The sequence below is a fragment of the Astyanax mexicanus genome, chromosome 19 (genome assembly GCF_023375975.1).
Source record: "Astyanax mexicanus isolate ESR-SI-001 chromosome 19, AstMex3_surface, whole genome shotgun sequence".
NCBI classification, from domain to species: Eukaryota; Metazoa; Chordata; class Actinopteri; order Characiformes; family Acestrorhamphidae; genus Astyanax; species Astyanax mexicanus.
The window spans coordinates 818,725-839,228 of NC_064426.1; the positions used below are offsets into that span (position 1 = coordinate 818,725).

Below are 20,504 nucleotides of genomic sequence, written 5' to 3' on the forward strand. Positions count from 1 at the left end.
GCTCTGATTTCTCTCATTTGTACTCGCCGGGACTACGGCACAAGACAAATAGCTCAAGGGACATAAATTCCTCCGCCACAACCAGGCCTGCAAAACAGGAAGTTGGGGGTTCAGCAGAAGGGCAGGCAAACTACTGTAAGTCAATAGGTGTAATTCTTCAGCAGCCCCCGTTCATCTGGGGCCTCCGACGCGATCGCTCGCTGGCGATCGTTTGTTATGGTCATAATAAAAAAGGACAGTAATGACTCAAAGACCGAGCGAGCCAGAGACAAAGCGTCTGCTGCGGCTGCGCTCGAACAGCGCCGTCCAAAAACTACAGTCAGCAGCTGCCCAAACAGACCTGATTCAGACTAATGTTATCGCAAACGCTTTAGTGCACTCACTCCCCTTACAGCCACTAGCCGTCCTTGTATTTATGAAGCCTTCAATTGCCCGTTACTTTTAGTAAGGGGTGATGTATGACGCTACATCCCGTGTTGACACTACGGGAGCTGTACTAATTAGCTGGCTTTTCATGTGCCCGATGCTCTCAGCGATGAACAGAAGAGCATTGTTGAAGAGTCCCTACTACTGCTGCTGCTGCTGCTGCTGCTTCCCCTTTAAGACTGCATTAAACAGTGGGCCAGATGAACTCTTAACTTCCAGACCTCTTAAAAAAGTACAAACACACGAAGGCTTTTAGCCGGGGAAAGCAGGTAGTGAAACTCGACTCAAGTGCACTCTCGGGCCGCCTACGCTTTTGTCCTTATTAGGGTCAAAACTGCATCATCCCTTTCCCTTTAAAGTAAACATGACAAGTTGATATGCATCACAGCTGATACCCCCCAACCCGTAACCCTAACAGCAAATGGCTCTTGGCAGTCATCAGCTCGTGCTAGAGTTACAACACCTCGCCAATTGCTTGGAAGCAAATATTATTCTTGGATCAAAACACTGCTGGATTTGTGCGTAAGGACTGGCTGCATGTGCCTTTGACTAATATCTGTGGTTGTGCTGCTCAAATAAAACCTCAGGGACTCTGGAGGTGACAACTGGACCTTACCTGCAAATCCAGATTTGCACAGGCAGTTGAAGCTGCCTGGGAAGTTTTGGCACAGTGCCCCATTCTTGCACGGGTTGGACAGGCACTCGTTAACGTCTCTTTCACAGGCCATCCCGGTGAAGCCTTCTGGACAGGAGCAGGAAAAGCCTCCCACAAGGTTATGGCAGGTTCCTCCATTGTGGCAAGGCGACGGAAGACATTCGTTGATGTCTGTCTCACACAGACTCCCAGCATAGCCGGGTTTACAGTTGCAGACATAAGGCTGTTGGGGGCGGTTGGAGACGAGAATGACTGGGACGCTTTCCATCGTCATCATGTCTGGTCCAACGCTGAGGCGCCGTTTGCAGCTGCCACCATTCTGGCAAGGGTTGTGAGTGCAGGGGTCATGGTCCACAGAGTCTATTTTAACTCCACTCTGCCTGTGCAGAACCTCTTTGATGCTCTGGAAGAAGGTTGCCACGCCGCTCGGGTTGACATACTGCCCGTGACCACGTTTGACAGCTGCCATGAGGAAGGTTTGGTTGTTCAACTCAAACGCCCCGTAGAGTTGAACCCCGGTACCCAAACCTGCAAGCTGGGAGTTCGCAATGTGCAAGAAGCTGAGGTAGTGATCGGTGAGGAAGTTGCTGACACTTTGGGCATTTAGTCGAATCAGTATGCTGTTGTCCACGGTAGCATTACTGAATCCAACAAAGAAAACTCGGACATTGCTGTTCACAGGTGAGTGCACGCCATCATTGCTTCTTACTGATACATCAAATGTGCCATCTGTGGACCGAGCATTTGAGTTGAGGTTGCAGGATCCTGAGGGTATACTGAATAGACTTGCAGCAGGAGGGATCAAGGAGCATTGGAACGTGTCATGTATATCCGGATCCTGAGGTTTTACGATCCCAAGGGATCCTCCAGGAAACATATTACCAAAGTAATGAACAAAGATCTCGACAGAGCGAGGCTGAGAGGGGTTATCATTCTGATCGTTAATTTTAACATGGACAGTTCCAGTGGAGGACATCTGAGGAACACCAGAATCCTTGATGACCACTGACAGATAGAAATCGCTAATCTGTTCCCGGTCTATTTCTCGACTGGTGCTAAGTTCTCCAGACGAGGTTAAGGTGAAGTAGGTCACGGCTGATCCAGTAGAAAGCAGGCTGTAGGAGAAAGGTCCTTGATTTGGAGCCAGATCTGGATCAACAGAGTTCAGGGTCATCACTGGAGTTCCTGCCCTCTGGTTCTCCATGACCTCTCCAGTTGTTGTCACCAAGGTTGGTCCGTTATCGTTAATATCCTCCAAAGTCACGATTAAGGTGGCGGTGCCGGTGGCTGCAGGTGAGCCTGAGTCTATCGCCAGCAGTGTCAGGTTGTACACAGGTGTGGTTTCACGGTCCAGTTCAGCTGCTACAGACACCTGTCCAGTCTGTGGATTGATGGTAAAGGCATTTTTCTCACGATCAGTAGTGACGGAATACGTGAATCTGCTCCAGCTCGGCACAGAATCTGAATCTTCGGCACTGACAAAGGTGACCAGACCCCCAGGTGATAGTCCTTCACTCACCTGGACGTCATACAGCTCTTGCGTGAACACCGGAGGATCGTTGGCATCAAGGATTGTGATGTTCACAAACACTTCATCAATATCCGCCCCTCTGATGCTTCCAGCATTTTTGGCAAGAACCTTCAAGGAGATTTTCTCCTCTTTTTCACGATCGAGAGGTCCCGTGACGTAGATCTGACCAGTTTTTTTATTGATGCCAAAACCTTTCCTTCTGCTTCTGCCAAAAATCAAGTAATAGACGACTCCATCGTCTCCCAGGTCCCTGTCACTTGCAAACACCTCTCCCACCATGGTGCCCTTGGGTGCAGCCTCTGAAACTTCGAAGTAGTATTGCTTGGATACAAAACGTGGAACATATTCATTGGCTCCTTTGAGTTGAATGTTGACGTTCGCAAAGCTGCAGCGTTCTTCATCGGGCACGTTGAAGGCTTTGACTGTCAGATGGTACACCTGTTTGGCTTCATAGTCGAGGAAACCCTGCGTAGTTATGACTCCAGTGTTGGGATCGATTATAAAGAGGTCGCTGTCTGAAGACTGAATGACGTAAGCCATCACGGAATTGGAGCTGGAGTCTTTGTCTGTGGCGTTCAGCTTCACCACGATGGTTCCACTTGGCACATTTTCCTGCACAACAGGGAAGTACTCATCAGGTTCAAACATGGGCGGATTGTCATTTACATCGGTGACTTGAATATTAACAGTGACGTAGCTGGTCTTGGCGATCCATCCTCCATCTGTGGCTGAGATTCTAAGCTCATGCTTTTGCTTTTTCTCGTAGTCCAGAGGCTTTGCCAAAGATAAGACTCCTGTTTTTTCGTTAACTACAAACAGTCCATCGTCGTTACCTGAAGAAATGTTGTACGTGATAAGACCATTCATTTGTTTATCTTTGTCTTTGTCCCTTGCAGACAGAGTTCGTATTGCAGTGCCGACAGTTAGGCTTTCAGAAACTGCGGCGGTGACCTGACTTTGGGAGAACTCTGGGGTGTGGTGATTCTCTTCTGTCACTGCGATCTTAAGAGTGGCTTTATCTGAAAGTACGGGATTCCCTTTATCCTTTGCTGTTATTTCAAGAAGGTAGACTTTATTTATATCAGAAGTGAGCGAAGAGGCAACCGTGACCCATCCGGTCTGTTTATCCAAACGGAATTTACTCGAGCTGTTCCCACCTGATATCACATACTCAATCTCAGAGTTGACTCCAAAGTCTTTCTTATCGTGGGCGGTGACTTTGATGAGGTTTGTACCAACTTTGACGCTCTTGGTGACAGGGGTAAAGTAGGACGAGGACTCAAACGTAGGTGGGTTATCGTTGCTGTCAACGATGTTCACAATTACAGTGGTTTCGCTCATCAGCGGTTTGATGCCTCTGTCAGACGCTGTGACTATGAAACTATGCCTGTTTATGTTGGCGTTATTGTGCCCGGTTGAGTTTTGATACCTCAGCTGCTGCTTGACGAAAATTTCTCCAGTGCTGGAGTTGATGCGGAAATTTTCAGACTGGGATCTAATGAAGTAGAAGATTTTACCATTGAAACCTTCGTCAAGGTCCGTAGCAGAGACCTTTGTGACCAGTGATCCAACGTCTGTCAGCTCAGGATATTCAAGATAGTAGGATGGCTTGCTAAATCTGGGGGCGTTGTCGTTGATATCCGTTACGAATATGGTGACGTCAGTGCTGACGGTCCAACCGGAATCGTGAGCAGACACTTTGGCGATGTAATGGTCGGTGTCCTCTCTGTTGAGAGGTCTGCTGATGGTTATGTCTCCTGTGCTGGGGTTGATACTGAAGGGAAGACTTGTGTCACTGATGGTGTAGCGACTTACAGCATTGGCACCAGTATCCTCATCAGTGGTTGTCACTCGGGTGACGGTGTAACCCACGGGTGCATTCTCCGGCACTGTGGCGCTGAAGATTTTGGAGAACCTGGGAGCGTTATCGTTCACGTCCAGCACGTTAATGACGACACTGACGGCGGTGCTTTTCTGTGGAGCACCACGATCCGTAGCTTTCACCTTCAGAGAATACTGAGCTGTTTTCTCCCGGTCCAGAGGACGAGTTGTGCGGATTTCTCCCGTGGCTCGATTGATGCTGAAGCTGTTTTCCTTGTTTCCGTCGATGATGGTGTAGTCCAGCTGTCCATTGGGACCACTGTCCTGATCAAGAGCTGACACCACAAGAACTCTCTGAGGGGAGAGGTTCTCCAGAATCTCAGCATGGAACGGCTCCTTCTCAAAAACAGGATTGTTGTCGTTGACGTCCAACACTGTGATTTCGATTTTCTCGTAAGCCGAGTACGGAGGAAAGCTTTGATCACGAGCTTCGATCCACAAGACGTACTTCTCAATGTTCTCAGAGTCTAGAGGTGCTTTGAGAGACAGTTCTCCTGAAAGTTGGTCCACGTGAAACGCATTGTCCAGGTTACCACTTGCGATGTAGTACGACAGCGGGCCAGCCCTGGTAGACGTTCCGGAGACCTTGGTGACAATGGTGTTTACGGCCTGGTTTTCTGGGTAGGTGAAGCTCTTGTCTTTAATCTTGATTATGGGGAAGTCTCCACCTGTCACGAAGCGAACGGTGACGGTGGTGCTGTCCGTTTTGGGATTGCTTCCTCCATCTTTCACACGAACTGTGAAAGTGACCTCAGAGCTGCCGGTCAGTTTCTCGCTGGCTGTGATGGCTCCTCGGACTGGATCGATCTTGAACTTCTCGGAGTTTCGGCCGCTGAGGGAGTAGTGCAGCTGGGAATTCGATCCAGAGTCTTCATCCGTTACGGTGACAGCAAAGACCAGTGAACCTGCACAGAAAACACAAGATAACAAAATATATCAATTACCAATTATCAAGAAGATGAATCAATTATGAGTTTCTTTTTATTTATTTTCATAAATTTATTTTTGTTTATAAATCAGTTTATCTTTATAATCTAGGTTTATTTTTGAGAATAATTAACTTGTTTTGTAAAATGTATAATACATTATATACTGAAAACATTTCTTCTAAATTCCAAACAAAAACAATGGTCATTTAGAGCATTTATTTGCAGAAAATTACAAAAAAAAAAAAGATGCCGAGCTTTCAGACCTCAAATTATGCAAAGTTCATATTCATAAAGTTTTAAGAGTTCAGAAATCAATATTTGGTGGAATAATCCTGGTTTTTAATCACAGTTTTTTTCATGCATCTTGGCGTCATGTTCTCCTCCACCAGTCTTACACACTGCTTTTGGATAACTTTATGCTGCTTTACTCCTGGTGTAAAAATTCAAGCAGTTCAGTTTGGTGGTTTGATGGTTTGTGATCATCCATCTTCCTCTTGATTATATTCCAGAGGTTTTTAATTTGGTAAAATCAAAGAAACTCATCATTCTGACTAATTCAGTCAATGCACCAAAGTAACTTTAAATGACAACTCAATGGAAGTCAAATCCTATGGAGCAAACAAAAATGTTGGCTTAAAGGTTAAACGTCTCATTCCAAGGCAACACATTCCTCTACACTGTGGCTTGGAGGTTTCCTGGACTGGGAACCAGAACAGCTCTAAATTCTGGCCCAGTATCGTCTCTTTCCAGAGCAACTCATTTTGGTCACATTTGGTCTGGCAGTTTTCTACACTACACTGGGCATCAGAGTAACTCTTTATTAAAGCTCACTGGCTTCCCAGCCTTTGGAGGAACCAAGAGTTGCATTACTCATTACAATATAATTGCAATATAAATTACAATCTTTTGCAATTGCAATTTAAGCGTAGGGTGTTGTTTGGATTCTAGTCTTTCCATATGGATTTGGTCTTGGGTTCCATTGTTTGCTGTTCTTGTGTTAATATAAACAGAGCAATATCAATTCTGTGGTGACTCACCTGGTGCAGTGGAGGCAGGTATGTGAGTGACGTAGGGGTGATGGTGAAATCTCGGGGGATTGTCGTTGATGTCGGTCACCACCACGGACACCATGGCGGAGCTGGAGAGGGGAGTCGGCTGCCCGCCATCAGATGCCACCACCAGCAGCTGGTAGTTACCCCGGGACTCTCGGTCCAGGAGGGAGCTGGTTATGATTTGCCCGGTGGCGGGGTTAATAGAGAACTGCCCGTCTCCTCCACTCAGACTGTAACTGTGGAATAAAGACAATACAGAACGTCAACCCACGTCTATATAGGATTCCATGTCAAAAATTACACATACATATTCAGCTCTGGAATAAATAAAGAGAGCACTTCAGTTTCTGATTCAGTGTCTCTGATTTTGCTATTTATAGGTTTATATTAGATTAAAATGAACATTGTTGTTTTATTCTATGAACTACAGACAACATGTTCTCCTCCACCAGTCTTACACACTGCTTTTGGATAACTTTATGATGCTTTACTACTGGTGTAAAAATTCAAGCAGTTCAGTTTTCCACTTTGGTATATTAATATAGCGCAGTTTATTTTATATGGACTACAGTATTGAGACGCTTGATTATGTATTGCTTTTTCTTAGATAAAGGGTATTTAAAAGAGTTTATTCTGCTGGGATTTTGTTGGAGTAACTCCTACTTTTTGGAACATTGCTTTGAGGATTTAATTGCACACATTTTTTTCACTTATGGTTGTAAAGGTGCATGATGCATGATTATAGGCTCATGTAGATCATGTAAATGGGACTGAATCAAACACCCAAAACTTTGATTTATCCATGTAGAGAACAACATGAGCTGTTAGATCAATTATAATTTTTTTTCTTTTAAGGATTTTGGAGACAAACCACCACAAAGATTGTCTTACAAATCATTAGAACATCGTTCCATTGTTCCATCAATTTCTCTTCTTTCCCGAGATAAAATCTAAACTGGAATAGCAAATGTTTGGATCAGTTTTACAGCAGTTGGAGGAGGGGAAGCTGAAGGGAGCCCACATTTGACGGGCCGGGTGAGCTTTAGTGTGGTTCCCTCCCCACAATTTATAGAGCAGTCCGATGGAGGTCACTGTTTCATCCTGTCAGAGGACCGCGAGGACACGACTGGGACACATGTGGCACCAAAACCCAACTTTTCAGAAGTATGAGCTCCAATAAATCACTCAGACCCAGCCGCGAGTTCACCCCACAGCTTTCCCTGATTTCCTCCTCTCAGAGGCTTCAGGATCACGGCCTTCCAGAGACGCTCCGGATTCCCCCCGACCCGAAACCAGCCAATCCGCAAAGAGCGCGAGAGGATCCGGTTTCACTCAAACTCGCGCAGTAAGAGGCGTCCAGCCTCTCCGATCTTTGACGCAAACTCAATCCGACGTGTCCAACATGTACGCACACACTCACACACTCACACACACACACACACACATGTACACACACACACACACACACACACACCAATTCGTACAGAGTCTGAAGCAGGGATTGCACCACTGAAACTCGCAACAAATTACCCAACAAAGTGCAAAAAAACCCTCCAACAAAACACCAACAGAGTTTACAGCAACTAAACCCTAAACCCTCTCAGAGACATGGAACGGGAGGAGACGGGAATATCGGGAGAGAGAGAGAGAGAGAGAGAGAGAGAGGTAAAGAGAAGTAGGAGAGAAAGAGAGAAATTGCTATTATTTATGTTGATGTTATATCTAATATATCTTAGTCTTATATTAATTTATCTTTAATTTGTCTTTGTAATGATTTTTATTTATTTATTTTCTTTTCTTTATTTTGTATTATTTTCTAATATGTTTACTCTTATTATTAATTGCAATGTAGAGAGAGAGAGAGAGACAGACAGAGGTAAAGAACAACTAGAACAATGTTAAATGTGCTATTACAACTTATAACAATGTTATTACTATCTTATTCATTTATCTTTTTTATAATTTATCTGTATAAATTACTTTTATATGTTAGATAAGTTAATAGATATATTTTTGTAAGTATTGTTTTTTTACCTGTTGTATATTAACTTCTTGTTTTAATTGTAATTCATGCCAATAAAGCTATTTAAAATAAAATAAAATAAAATAGAAAGGTAGATAGAGAGAGGGAGGTAGAGAGAGAGAGGTATAGAGAGGTATATTAAGGTAGGAACGCGAGAGCAGGCGGATGTTAATATCCTGGTTGGACGGTTGGGGGGTTCGGGGGTATTAAAGCTGGAACCCCATTGGTCGCTGGTCTCTCTGTCATTGTCCATCATCATCCTCATTAGCGTTTCGGGGAAACTGGAGCGCATTCACTCGCCCCCCATCAACCCCCCGCAGGGCGTGGGCTCAGCAAGACGTTTGACTGATTTGAGCGAGTGTGTGTCAGTGTGAGTGTGTGTGTGTGTGTGTGTGTGTGTGTGTGTGAATACAGCCTTTATAAAAGTTTATAAGGTGAAATTAAAGTTATGGAGGCGGGACACGAGGGATTATCGCAATTAGTAATTTGAGCGATGAAGACTTTGAGTTTATCGGTTGGTGGAACTTCTTCAAAGTCCAGATCGAAGAGACCAAAACAACCAAAAGTCCAGATCGAGGCTGACGTGTTTGTTACATTGTGTACAATTAATCCGGCTAGTTTTGTTTTTTTGCCAAAAAACAGCCAAACACACAAAAACAGCCAAAAAACAACCAAAACTAATAGATAACCACTAAAAAACAGCCAAAAGTCAAAGAACCGCCAGGAACCAGAAAAAAAACTCACAGAGAACCACCAAAGCGGGTGCTAATAAACACTCCCTAATTAACTATAAGGGTATTAAAGGTATATAAAAGCTTTTTTTATACACAGTTTGAACAGCAGGAGTTCAACAGGAGTGTCGCAAAGCAGCTTTATAGAGATCTGCTCTCAACCCCCCACAGAGAGAACCAGTGGAAGAGCTAACTCACAGAAAACTGCCAAAAAACAGCCAAACAACAGGCAAAACTCACAGAGAACCACCAAAAAAAGGACAAAACTTACAAAGAACAGTCAAAAACCAGATAAAGCCGACAAAACAGACAAAAAAACAGACAAAACTTACAGAGAACCACCAAAAATCAGACAAAACTCACAGAGAACAGCTAAAAACCGAAACAAAACTGACAAAAATATAGACAAAACTCACGTAATAACTCCGTTCTGGCCCACGTCCCCGTCGGAGGCGTTGACCAGCAGAACGTCGCTGCCGGTCGGAGCGTCCTCGGTGATGGAGGTGTGGAAAGAGGAGGAGGAGAACAGCGGAACCATATCATTCACATCATCCACCAGAACCAGAACCGTAGCAGAACCACTGAGAGACGGAGAACCTGAGAGAGAGAGAGAGAAATGTATTTATTATTCATTTAACAGTCGAACAATTTTACTGTTTCACTTTGGTCAGGTTTCACCAATCAATCTGCTATCACAGACTGGCGGGCAGTTGTTATTGGCACAGAATTGGCATAGGAACAGAAAACAGTTAAAGCAGTAAAACACAATGTAAAGTAAGATAACTTACATTGAAATATGATTTATATCAATATTAACTTCTATAATATGTAATAATAAAATAAAAATAATTAATAAAACAGTGATTTATTGAACAGCAGTAGCATAACTATAATACACAGTATAATCAGTAATAAATCTCTTCTGTAAGTTATAGAGATGATACGGCGGGTCTGAGAGATCAGATAATTAAGGGTAAATGTTATAGATGAGCTGGGGGTCGAGTCGGGGCAGATGGATGATTCTGAACGCTGCTCTGGATTATCTGAGTTTATAATCTGAACCTGTTTCTTTATCGCTTTAATCTGAGTTACAAACAGCAGCCATCTGCTCACATTATATCCCATTATATCAACATCCCAACACACCTCCAACTGAGTACAGCTCTGAAAAACATTAATATATCACTTCAGTTTCTATATTATCTGAAACAGTTTTTCTGATTTTGCTATTTATAGGTTTATGTTTGAGTAAAATGAACATTGTTGTTTTATTCTATAAACTACAGACAACATTTCTCCCAAATTACAAATAAAAATATTCTCATTTAGAGCATTTATTTACAGAAAATGAGAAATGACTGAAATAATAAAAAAGATGCAGAACTTTCAGACCTCAAATAATGCAAAGAAAACAAGTTCATATTCATAAAGTTTTAAGAGTTCAGAAATAATCAATATTTGGTGGAATAACCCTGGTTGGTTTTTAATCACAGTTTTAATTTCATGCATCTTGGCATCATGTTCTCCTCCACCAGTCTTACACACTGCTTTTGGATAACTTTATGCTGCTTTACTCCTGGTGCAAAAATTCAAGCAGTTCAGTTTGGTGGTTTGATGGCTTGTGATCATCCATCTTCCTCTTGATTGTATTCCAGAGGTTTTTAATTTGATAAAATTAAAGAAACTCATCATTTTTAAGTGCTCTCTTATTTTTTTACAGAGCTGTATATCTGACTCTATTTAAAGCTGGGGAACTCTGTGTAAAGTTACTGAGCGAGTCGGAGGAGGAGGAGAATTTGCTATTTTCAGCAAAAATGAAGAAGAAACCCCCCTCCACCCCGCGGTGAGAGATGGAGGCAGCCCCCCCGCGGGTCTGCAGGGATTACGCTGCATCAATAGAAGATAAAAACATGAAAAGAAGGGAAAATGGAAAGTAACTGCAGAACAGAAATGAAGAAAAGGAAGCGTGATCTCTCTCCACAGTTTCCACTGCGGAACAAAAGAACAGAACAATGAGAAACGAGAGAGGAAAGAATAGAATTAAACAGATAGAGAGAACTCGTCATGCAGGGAGTCTCAGATCTTTATCTTCAGTCTTTATTACAGAAACTTTATATTATTAATAATGAGATCCTTCAACCAGCAACCAAACACCTGATTATAGTAAATGTGTGGGATGAGTTTCTATTAGACACTCTATAAACACTCCTATACCCCTACCTCCCAATCTGCAGCTACTCTATATAGAGAATACTGGAGTTATTATGGGATGGATTATCACAGGAGGAACATTAGATAACACTACTACTGTATGTGTGTAGATCAATAAATATTACCCTAAATATCAGAATAAATTCATAATAATTTATGGTCCCTTGTAAATTGGTTATATGGATAATGGAGACCCATTTTATTCTAAATTTATAATTATTTATTGTCATTGCTTTATGATAATGCATATATTACAGTGTGCAGTTTTGTGACTAAGTTGCTCCATGTTCAGAGAAAGAGAGAGAAGGAGGGAGAGAGAGAGAGAGAGAGAGAGAGAGAAATTGAGGGAGAGAGAGGGAAACAGAGAGAGGGAGAGAGAGAGAGAGGGAAACAGAGAGAGGGAGAGGGAAACAGAGAGAGGGAGAGAGAGAGAGAGGGAAACAGAGAGAGGGAGAGAGAGAGAGAGGGAGAGAACAAGAGAGAGAGAGAGGGAAACAGAGAGAGGGAGAGAGAGGGAGAGAGAGAAATTGAGGGAGAGAGAGAGAGAGAGAGGGAAACAGTGAGAGGGAGAGAGAGAGAGAGGGAGAGGGAAACAGAGAGAGGGAGAGAGAGAAATTGAGGGAGAGAGAGAGAGGGAGAGGGAAACAGAGAGAGGGAGAGAGAGAGAGAGGGAGAGAACGAGAGAGAGAGGGAAACAGAAAGAGGGAGAGGGAGAGAGAGAGGAAGAGGGGAAGAGAAATTGAGGGAGAGATAGAGGGAGGGAGAGAGAAAGAGAGAGAGAAGAGAGAGAGAGAGAGAGAGAGAGAGAGAGAGAGAGAGAGAGAGAGAGAGAGAGAGATGGTGAGTCAGTGATCTGGCAGTTTGTGTTCTGGTTGGTGATAATTGTGTTCGGAATGTTAGATTCAGGCTTGTTTACTTCTGTTTATAGAGGTGTGTGTGTGTGAGTGTGTGTGTGTGTGTTGGCTTTTCTGCTCACTGGTTTGTTTTGCTCCATGTTCCAGCACACACACACACACATACACACACTCACACTCACACACACACACACACACACACACACACACACACACACTCACACACTCACACTCACACACACTCACGCGGGATGTTCTCTGTGTTTAATCAGGTCCCAGGATGGAGCTCCACGCTTCCCGATGCTAATGCTAATCTGGAGCTATGCTAATCCCTTTGTCATCCAAATGAGGATGAGAGCAGTTTAGCGCCGCGCTAATGCTTAATGAACACATGCTATTAATTACCCTGATCCGGAATAATCCACCCACTGCCTCCATCAACCTTCCACACACTCCACAACCCACCTCCGTTATCCATATTACCATAAATTATTATACATTTATTCTAATATTTACACTAATATTTATTGATCTACACATATAGTAGTAGTGTTTGTGTAATGCATGAGTAATGCTACAACACTGCAGACGTCTCAGCATGTAGTAGAGAGCTGTAGAGGTTCTTAATGTTCCTCCTGTGATAATCCATCCCATAATAACTGCAGTATTCTCTATAGACAGTAGCTGCAGATTGGGTGGTAGAGGGTATAGGAGTGTTGATAGAGCGTCCAATAGAAACTCATCCCACACATTTAATATAATCAGAGATTATAGATCTGGAGATACAGCAGCTGGAGATGGTGTAGTATAGTGTAGTATAGTGTCTTTAAGGTAAGAGGCTCACATAGATTACATATAAGGTCATGTGACCACCTCTGATGTGTTATAATGCTTGTATTACGGTGGTTATAACATGGTGATGATGAAGCTGATGTGTTTGAGTACGTGGTGTATCTGCAGTCCAGCTGGATTCAGTACTTTTTTTTTTACGTTTTTCGTACACTTTCACAGCTCCGTTGGTTCCGCTGGCAGCGGCCGGCCAATCAGAGCCTCTCGCTAGAACAATAAAAAACAGGGCGTGTCCTCGGCGGTCGAGCGTCCTCCAGCCCCGCACCACAAACACCACCCTCGCCTCCGCGCTCCAACCACAGCACCGCCACTTCCACGCCATTGTTCCTCAACTCCAGACTGGAAACCAGCCGCTCTCGAGGACGGAGATACGTGTTATTCCTGGACGCCGCTGGCCTGATGCCAGGGGGTCCGCTACTTCAACAGGAAGTGATGTCATTACCTGTTTACAATCTGAGCAAGTCAGGGCAAGAGGTCCTGAACCAGAGACACACTGGACCCAGATAACCCTCACACACACACACACACACACACACATTCAAATACACACACACACACACACACACACACACACACAAATACACACACACACACACACACACACATTCAAATACACACACACACACAAATATACACACACACACACACATAGGGCACACACACATGTACAAAGCACAATACGACCTGATTCTTAAGCTGTGGTACAAAAGATAATCCATGATAATCCAACCCACCTACACAACCCCCTCACACACACACACACACACAAATACACACACACACACACACACACACACACACACATGTAGTAACATATACAGGCCATCCCTAAACACTAAAATAAACATGAAAAAAACTGCTCTTTATTACATACAATTAGTAAAAATGAGCTTTAATTTGACTCTTTGGCTCTAGTGCTGTTTTTTTTTTCAGTGCAGTGGGCGGGGCTAAGCTATTGTTTCATCGGCTTATAAACTTGCATTGCGAGTCAAATGCTGACTGGGGTAAGTTTAAAAGTTTAGAGGCAGGACCGGCTGTCCAGAACAGTCACAGGGAGTTTAACACTGATTTAATGTAATATAAACATGTTCCTGCTGTACGGAAGCAACAATCAACAGTCTCTCACTAAGAGGTGCACTACCCAAAAGTTGCGTACGTGAGCGATTTCATAGCAACAAGCACTTTTATGCCCTCTTGTGGCAAAACCCAGTGCCTGAAGCATGACTGCATGCAGCACTACTGTACGGTTATATACTGTAGTATAATAATATTCTGTATAGGCAACATATTTTATTTATTACAAATTTACAAACACTTTCTTTCATTTTCTACAAATATCATATTTACCATATTTCTCATGAGTCTGACCCCCTGTCCTCACGCTGTATAAATAAAGCAGTGTGTGTACCTCTCCCCATCTTTACTCCATTACTGCCTCTGGTTCTGCTGCCAGTGACCCGGCTGCTGTTATGAAACCCAGTTATGCAGATTTTCCAGAACCGCTCGGCTGCTTTTGTGTTCTCCGTGTTCTTGTGGAAAACACAAACAAACAGCATCAGTTTCCCAGCGGCGCCCAACGAAACTGGGCCTCGTAAAACGAGAGCTTCGCCAGTCCACGACCCAACAGAACCAACAGAACCAGCAGAACCAGCAGAACTGAGAACGAACAGGTTTTACAGCAGAACTTTCAGAGAAATATCAGATTTAATGATCCTAAAATAAAGCAGGAAAAGCCTCAGTGCAGAAAGCAAAGGGTTACTGTAATTACAATTACATAACATTACTAATTACATATTTACACAGTTATATAATTCATTTAAAAAGGTTTATATTGTGTTTCCACTCTGAATCAGCAGGCTGGATTCTGCACTTCTCACTCGTTCTGTTTGTTTCAGCGTTTAGAGAAATTAAAACATGACAGAAACTCTCAGGTTATGAAGGAACACATAGTGAATCATGTAGTAACTTAAAAACAGTGTTAAACAAACTAAAATACTATAAAATGCTCTTATCTGGGGAGCTGTTTGTTAACTTGTGGTTTCTGAGGCTGAAAACTCTGATAAACTCATCCTGTACAACAGAGGAAACTCTCGCTCTTCCTTTCCTGAAGCAGTCCTGATGAGTGCCAGTTCCATCATCATAACATTTTTGATGTTCTTTGTCGTGACTGCACTTGAGGATACTTTCAAAGTTCTTGAAATTACTTTTTTTAAATTAAAAACTATTTAATTTTCTTTATTTAGTTGAGTAGTTGTTGATTCTCATAACCTGGATTAGAGCATTACTCAAATATTCACTATTCACTGTATACCTGTAACTCTACCTCTTCACTACTTTACTTTAACTGATGCTCTCAAACACTTTATTAAGAGACAAGAAATTCAAGTAATTAACTCTTGATGAGTTCAGCACAGCTGTTAACTGAAAGCCTGAATTCCAGGTTACTCTACTTTACTACTAAAGCTGACTGAGAAAATCCAGCAGAGATGTTCAAAACTGATTATTTAAAAAATGTAAAATATAATAAAACATATTTTGGTTTGTTTAACACTTTTTTTGTTTACTAAATAATTTTATATGTGTTTTTTTTTCATAGTTTGGATGAGTTTAGTATTAATCTAAAATGCAGAACATTTTAAAATAATGAAAAAACACTGAATTTAAGCTGTATCTAAACTTTTGACTGGTACTGTATGTGAGTAAATGAGGTCACACACAGTCTGGGTTTGCTGTAATCTGATTGGAGGTCAGAGGGCAGGTCGGGTAAACATACGGCCCTGACCTGATGTGGCCCTATTACTTATCTCCGTGTGTATAGTGTGTGTGTGTGTGTGTGTGTGTGTGTGTGTGTGTGTTGTGTTTGATGTGTGTTTATTTTAGTGGTGGTGTGTAAACTGTGTACAGCAGCCCGAGGGTTTAACAGCAACTGTTTAACCAACAAATCAGTTCAACACTCTCACACACGTGTGTGTGTGTGTGTATATGTGTGTGTGTGTATGTGTGTGTGTATGTGTGTGTATATATACTATGTATGTGTATGTATATTCTGTGTGTATTTAGTATATATATATACACTGTTTGTTAGTGTGTGTTTATCTGTATGTGTATCTATAGGGCTCTTCTCATCTCCAATGGAGCGCAGAATACCGATCACATGACACACACACACACACACACACACACACACTTGTGCCCGTGTCAGGGATTACAGTGTAGTATTGGAGACGCTGCGTCACTCACTCAGTGTAATATTAGACTTTAAACTAACATGTGCAGCACAGCGCTGACCAATCAGACGCCAGGCTGATCAGACTCACTGAAAAACTGCCATTAAAGGAATAATTCAGTAAAAATCTAAACCCAAACACACATTCACCAGACCCACACCCGAACAGTGTCCAACACTCTTTATTACACACCAGAGAATTACTGCATAATAACTAAAAAACTGCATTACTGAACCTTTACACACACTCACCACTAACTACTGCTGTATACTGAATAAACTCAACAGTGTCTGTAATCAGACTTCTATCTGATCTTATCTGATAATGTAATTAATCAACACCTAAGAGGCTATTAGAAAACACATATTTCATAATAATAGTAGCTGCTGCAGTGAAAAACATATCAAACATGTGTCCTATATAGTATACATCCTCCACCGGTCTTACACACTGCTTTTGGATAACCTTGCTTTGAATGACTCTACTTCTTTAAATTATATTCCATATATGTTTTCAATTTGGAAAAAGCAAGAAAAAACATATTATATAAGTGGTGTCTTATTTTTTTCCAGAGCTATATAAATATATATATACATGTATAGTTACAGTATTCTCCATATTTAATGTATATATAGTTTTTTCTTTAGTAAATTATTAGTATTAGTATTTAGTATTATTATCTTTGTAGTAATTTTCTGCCATGTATGTATTGTATATAGATGTAGTTTCAGTATGCAACATTTACTTTATACACAGGAATCTAAATGTAATAATAAAAATAATATGCTCTATATCTTTTCTATATACATATGTAATTACAAAACGCCCCATAAACCTTTTTTTATAAGAAAGTATCTACATGTAATATTATGGCCCATATGTATTATATAAACATTGGGATATAATCCCAATGTGTTTCCATATGTTTAAGTATAACAGTCATAATGGTGACAAGATCAATATGTATTATACATATTATAAATCTTTATAATAGTTATGTCTCAATTATTATATACAGACAAACATCCCTAAGGTAAAGGTTATATATGTGATGAAGTGTTTCTGGTTCTGACCCAGAGTTACCTGTGTGTTTTGGAGTTTGATACATCAGATCAGACAGATCTTAGTTAAACAATGACTTCAGACCAAACTATCACTTTAATCCCCAGGTCTGACCAATCAGAACCCCACCATCTGGACAGGAAATTGAATTAATTAGACATTAGGTGTGGAGAGTGGTCATGTGACTGTGTGGGATTAGCCTTCACATGCAATCCACTTACACAGCATACCGCATTCATTCCTCACACACACACACACACACACACACACACACACACCAGTGTGCACTGTGCAAAAGTCCAGAAAACTAATGTTCAAAGATCTAACAAATGTAATAATAATAATAATAATAATAATAATAATAATAATAATAATAATAATAATAATAATAATAATAATAATAATAATAATAGTTGTTGCAGTGTAAACTCAAGATGATTGGATTGTTTTTGAATATCAATAAAAATTCCTAGGAAGTTTCTCATGTGCTGGCAAGACAGGCAAATCCAAAACCCCTCTCTCAGTTCCCCTGCATTAATATAATTGTCATAGATGACTTATTAAAAAGTTACCAAACACTAACCATGACCTTAACCAAGAAACCTGATGTTTCTCTTAGAGAGAAAACAAGTACTGCACTGCACTTCATAAATAACACTTTGCCAACTGTGAAGCATGGGGGTGGGTGCATTATGCTTTAGGGTTTTGTTGCAGAGAGTGGCATTTTTAATATTGCACAAATATGGGAAAGGGATGAAAGGATGTGCAAATGTTTTAGCTGTATTTGATTGGCAGTACACACACACATGGGCACACACACACACACACACACAAAGTATAACACATTAGGCAGACCACCTTCCTGAAGTCAATTTACACCAGGTCCATCTGTCCAGCGTTCCCACCCTCTAACTCACATAGACATTCTTCTAACACACACACACACACACACACACACACACACACACACACAGTAACTCCCTCAGACGTCTCTGTGTGTAATCCTGCTGTAAGTCCTGCCAGTAGCTCGGTGTCTAGCGCAAACATATGGTCCAGTCTAAGCCTCTTACACACACACACACACACACACACACACACACACACACACACACACACACACACACACACACATATTCACACACAGTGCAGGGTGTTCGTCCCACACCCCAAAAACCAAAGGGGGTCCAAAGACACGTGTAATTAGGGGTTAAAGCTCCGTGGAGACGTGTGAAGGGATTAGTGAGGATGAGCGTGATGAGAACTCCAGCAGAGACGCCCTCCATCCATCCACCCCCACCCACCAGCACCGCCATCACCATCACCACCATCATCACCACCCCTAACAGCACCATCATCAACACCACCATCACCATCATCACCATCACCACCATCATCACCACCCCTAACAGCACCATCATCAACACCACCATCACCATCATCACCATCACCACCATCATCACCACCCCTAACAGCACCAGCATCAACACCACCATCACCATCATCACCATCACCACCATCATCACCACCCCTAACAGCACCATCATCAACACCACCATCACCACCATCATCACCACCCCTAACAGCACCATCATCAACACCACCATCACCACCATCATCACCACCATCATCACCACCCCTAACAGCACCAGCATCAACACCACCATCACCATCACCACCATTATCACCACCCCTAACAGCACCAGCATCAACACCACCATCACCATCATCACCATCACCACCATCATCACCACCCCTAACAGCACCAGCATCAACACCACCATCACCACCATCATCACCACCCCTAACAGCACCATCATCAACACCACCATCACCACCATCATCACCACCCCTAACAGCACCATCATCAACACCACCATCACCACCATCATCACCACCCCTAACAGCACCATCATCAACACCACCATCATCACCACCCCTAACAGCACCAGCATCAACACCACCATCACCATCATCACCACCACCATCATCACCCCTAACAGCACCAGCATCAACACCACCATCACCATCATCACCATCACCACCACCATCATCACCCCTAACAGCACCAGCATCAACACCACCATCACCACCACCATCATCACCCCTAACAGCACCAGCATCAACACCACCATCACCACCATCATCACCACCCCTAACAGCACCATCATCAACACCACCATCACCATCATCACCATCACCACCACCATCACCACCCCTAACAGCACCAGCATCAACACCACCATCACCATCACCACCACCATCATCACCCCTAACGGCACCAGCATCAACACCACCATCACCATCATCACCATTACCACCATTATCACCACCCCTAACAGCACCAGCATCAACACCACCATCACCATCATCACCATCACCACCATCATCACCACCCCTAACAGCACCAGCATCAACACCACCATCACCATCATCACCATTACCACCATTATCACCTCCACCATCACCATTATCACTAACACCACCACCATCACCATCATTACCATCAACATCACCATCACCACCAACACCACCATCATCATCATAATTTTATAAATACAAGTACATCCCACCTCACCTTTTGTCCTCTTTGTTTTTCTTTTACTTTTATTTTTCATGTTTTATATCTCTCCTCTCTCCTTTTACTCCCTCTCTCTCCCTCTCTCTCTCTCTCTTTTGAATTGTCTGTTTTATTGTCATCTCTTTCTCTCTCTCTTGCTCTCTCTACTTTTATTTTCTATTTATTCACTCATCTTTTGTCTTCTCTTCCCCACTCTACTTTTCACTCTGTCTCTCTCTACCTTTCTTTTTTCGTCCTCCTTTCTTTTTTCACGATCTTTACATGTATTTCTCTCACTTCTCTGCTTTTACTTTCTCTCTTTCTCTCTCTACACCTCTTGTTTTCTGTCCTTTATCTCTCTCGTTTTTGCATTTTCTCCTTTTGTCTTGTCCCATTTACCCACATGGTGGATAACAATGTTATGCTTAGATGCTTAGATGGGAGATGGAGAGATATGGATGGAGATGGAGGGAAAAGGATGGAGATGGAGGGAAAAGGAAGGAGATGGAGGGAGGT

General features: G+C 42.4%; 1 protein-coding gene across 1 annotated transcript in view; it reads right to left on the minus strand.

Moving 5' to 3' along the window:
• LOC103037566 (protocadherin Fat 4) overlaps positions 1-20,504 on the minus strand; it is a 118,520-nt gene that overhangs the window by 17,118 nt on the left and 80,898 nt on the right. The window contains exons 7-9 of the mRNA XM_022676656.2: positions 9,645-9,825; positions 6,460-6,710; positions 1,043-5,398 (exon numbers count right to left, since the gene is read on the minus strand). Of these exons, the coding sequence (XP_022532377.2) occupies positions 1,043-5,398; positions 6,460-6,710; positions 9,645-9,825 (4,788 nt within the window). The remainder of the gene's footprint in view (positions 1-1,042; positions 5,399-6,459; positions 6,711-9,644; positions 9,826-20,504) is intronic.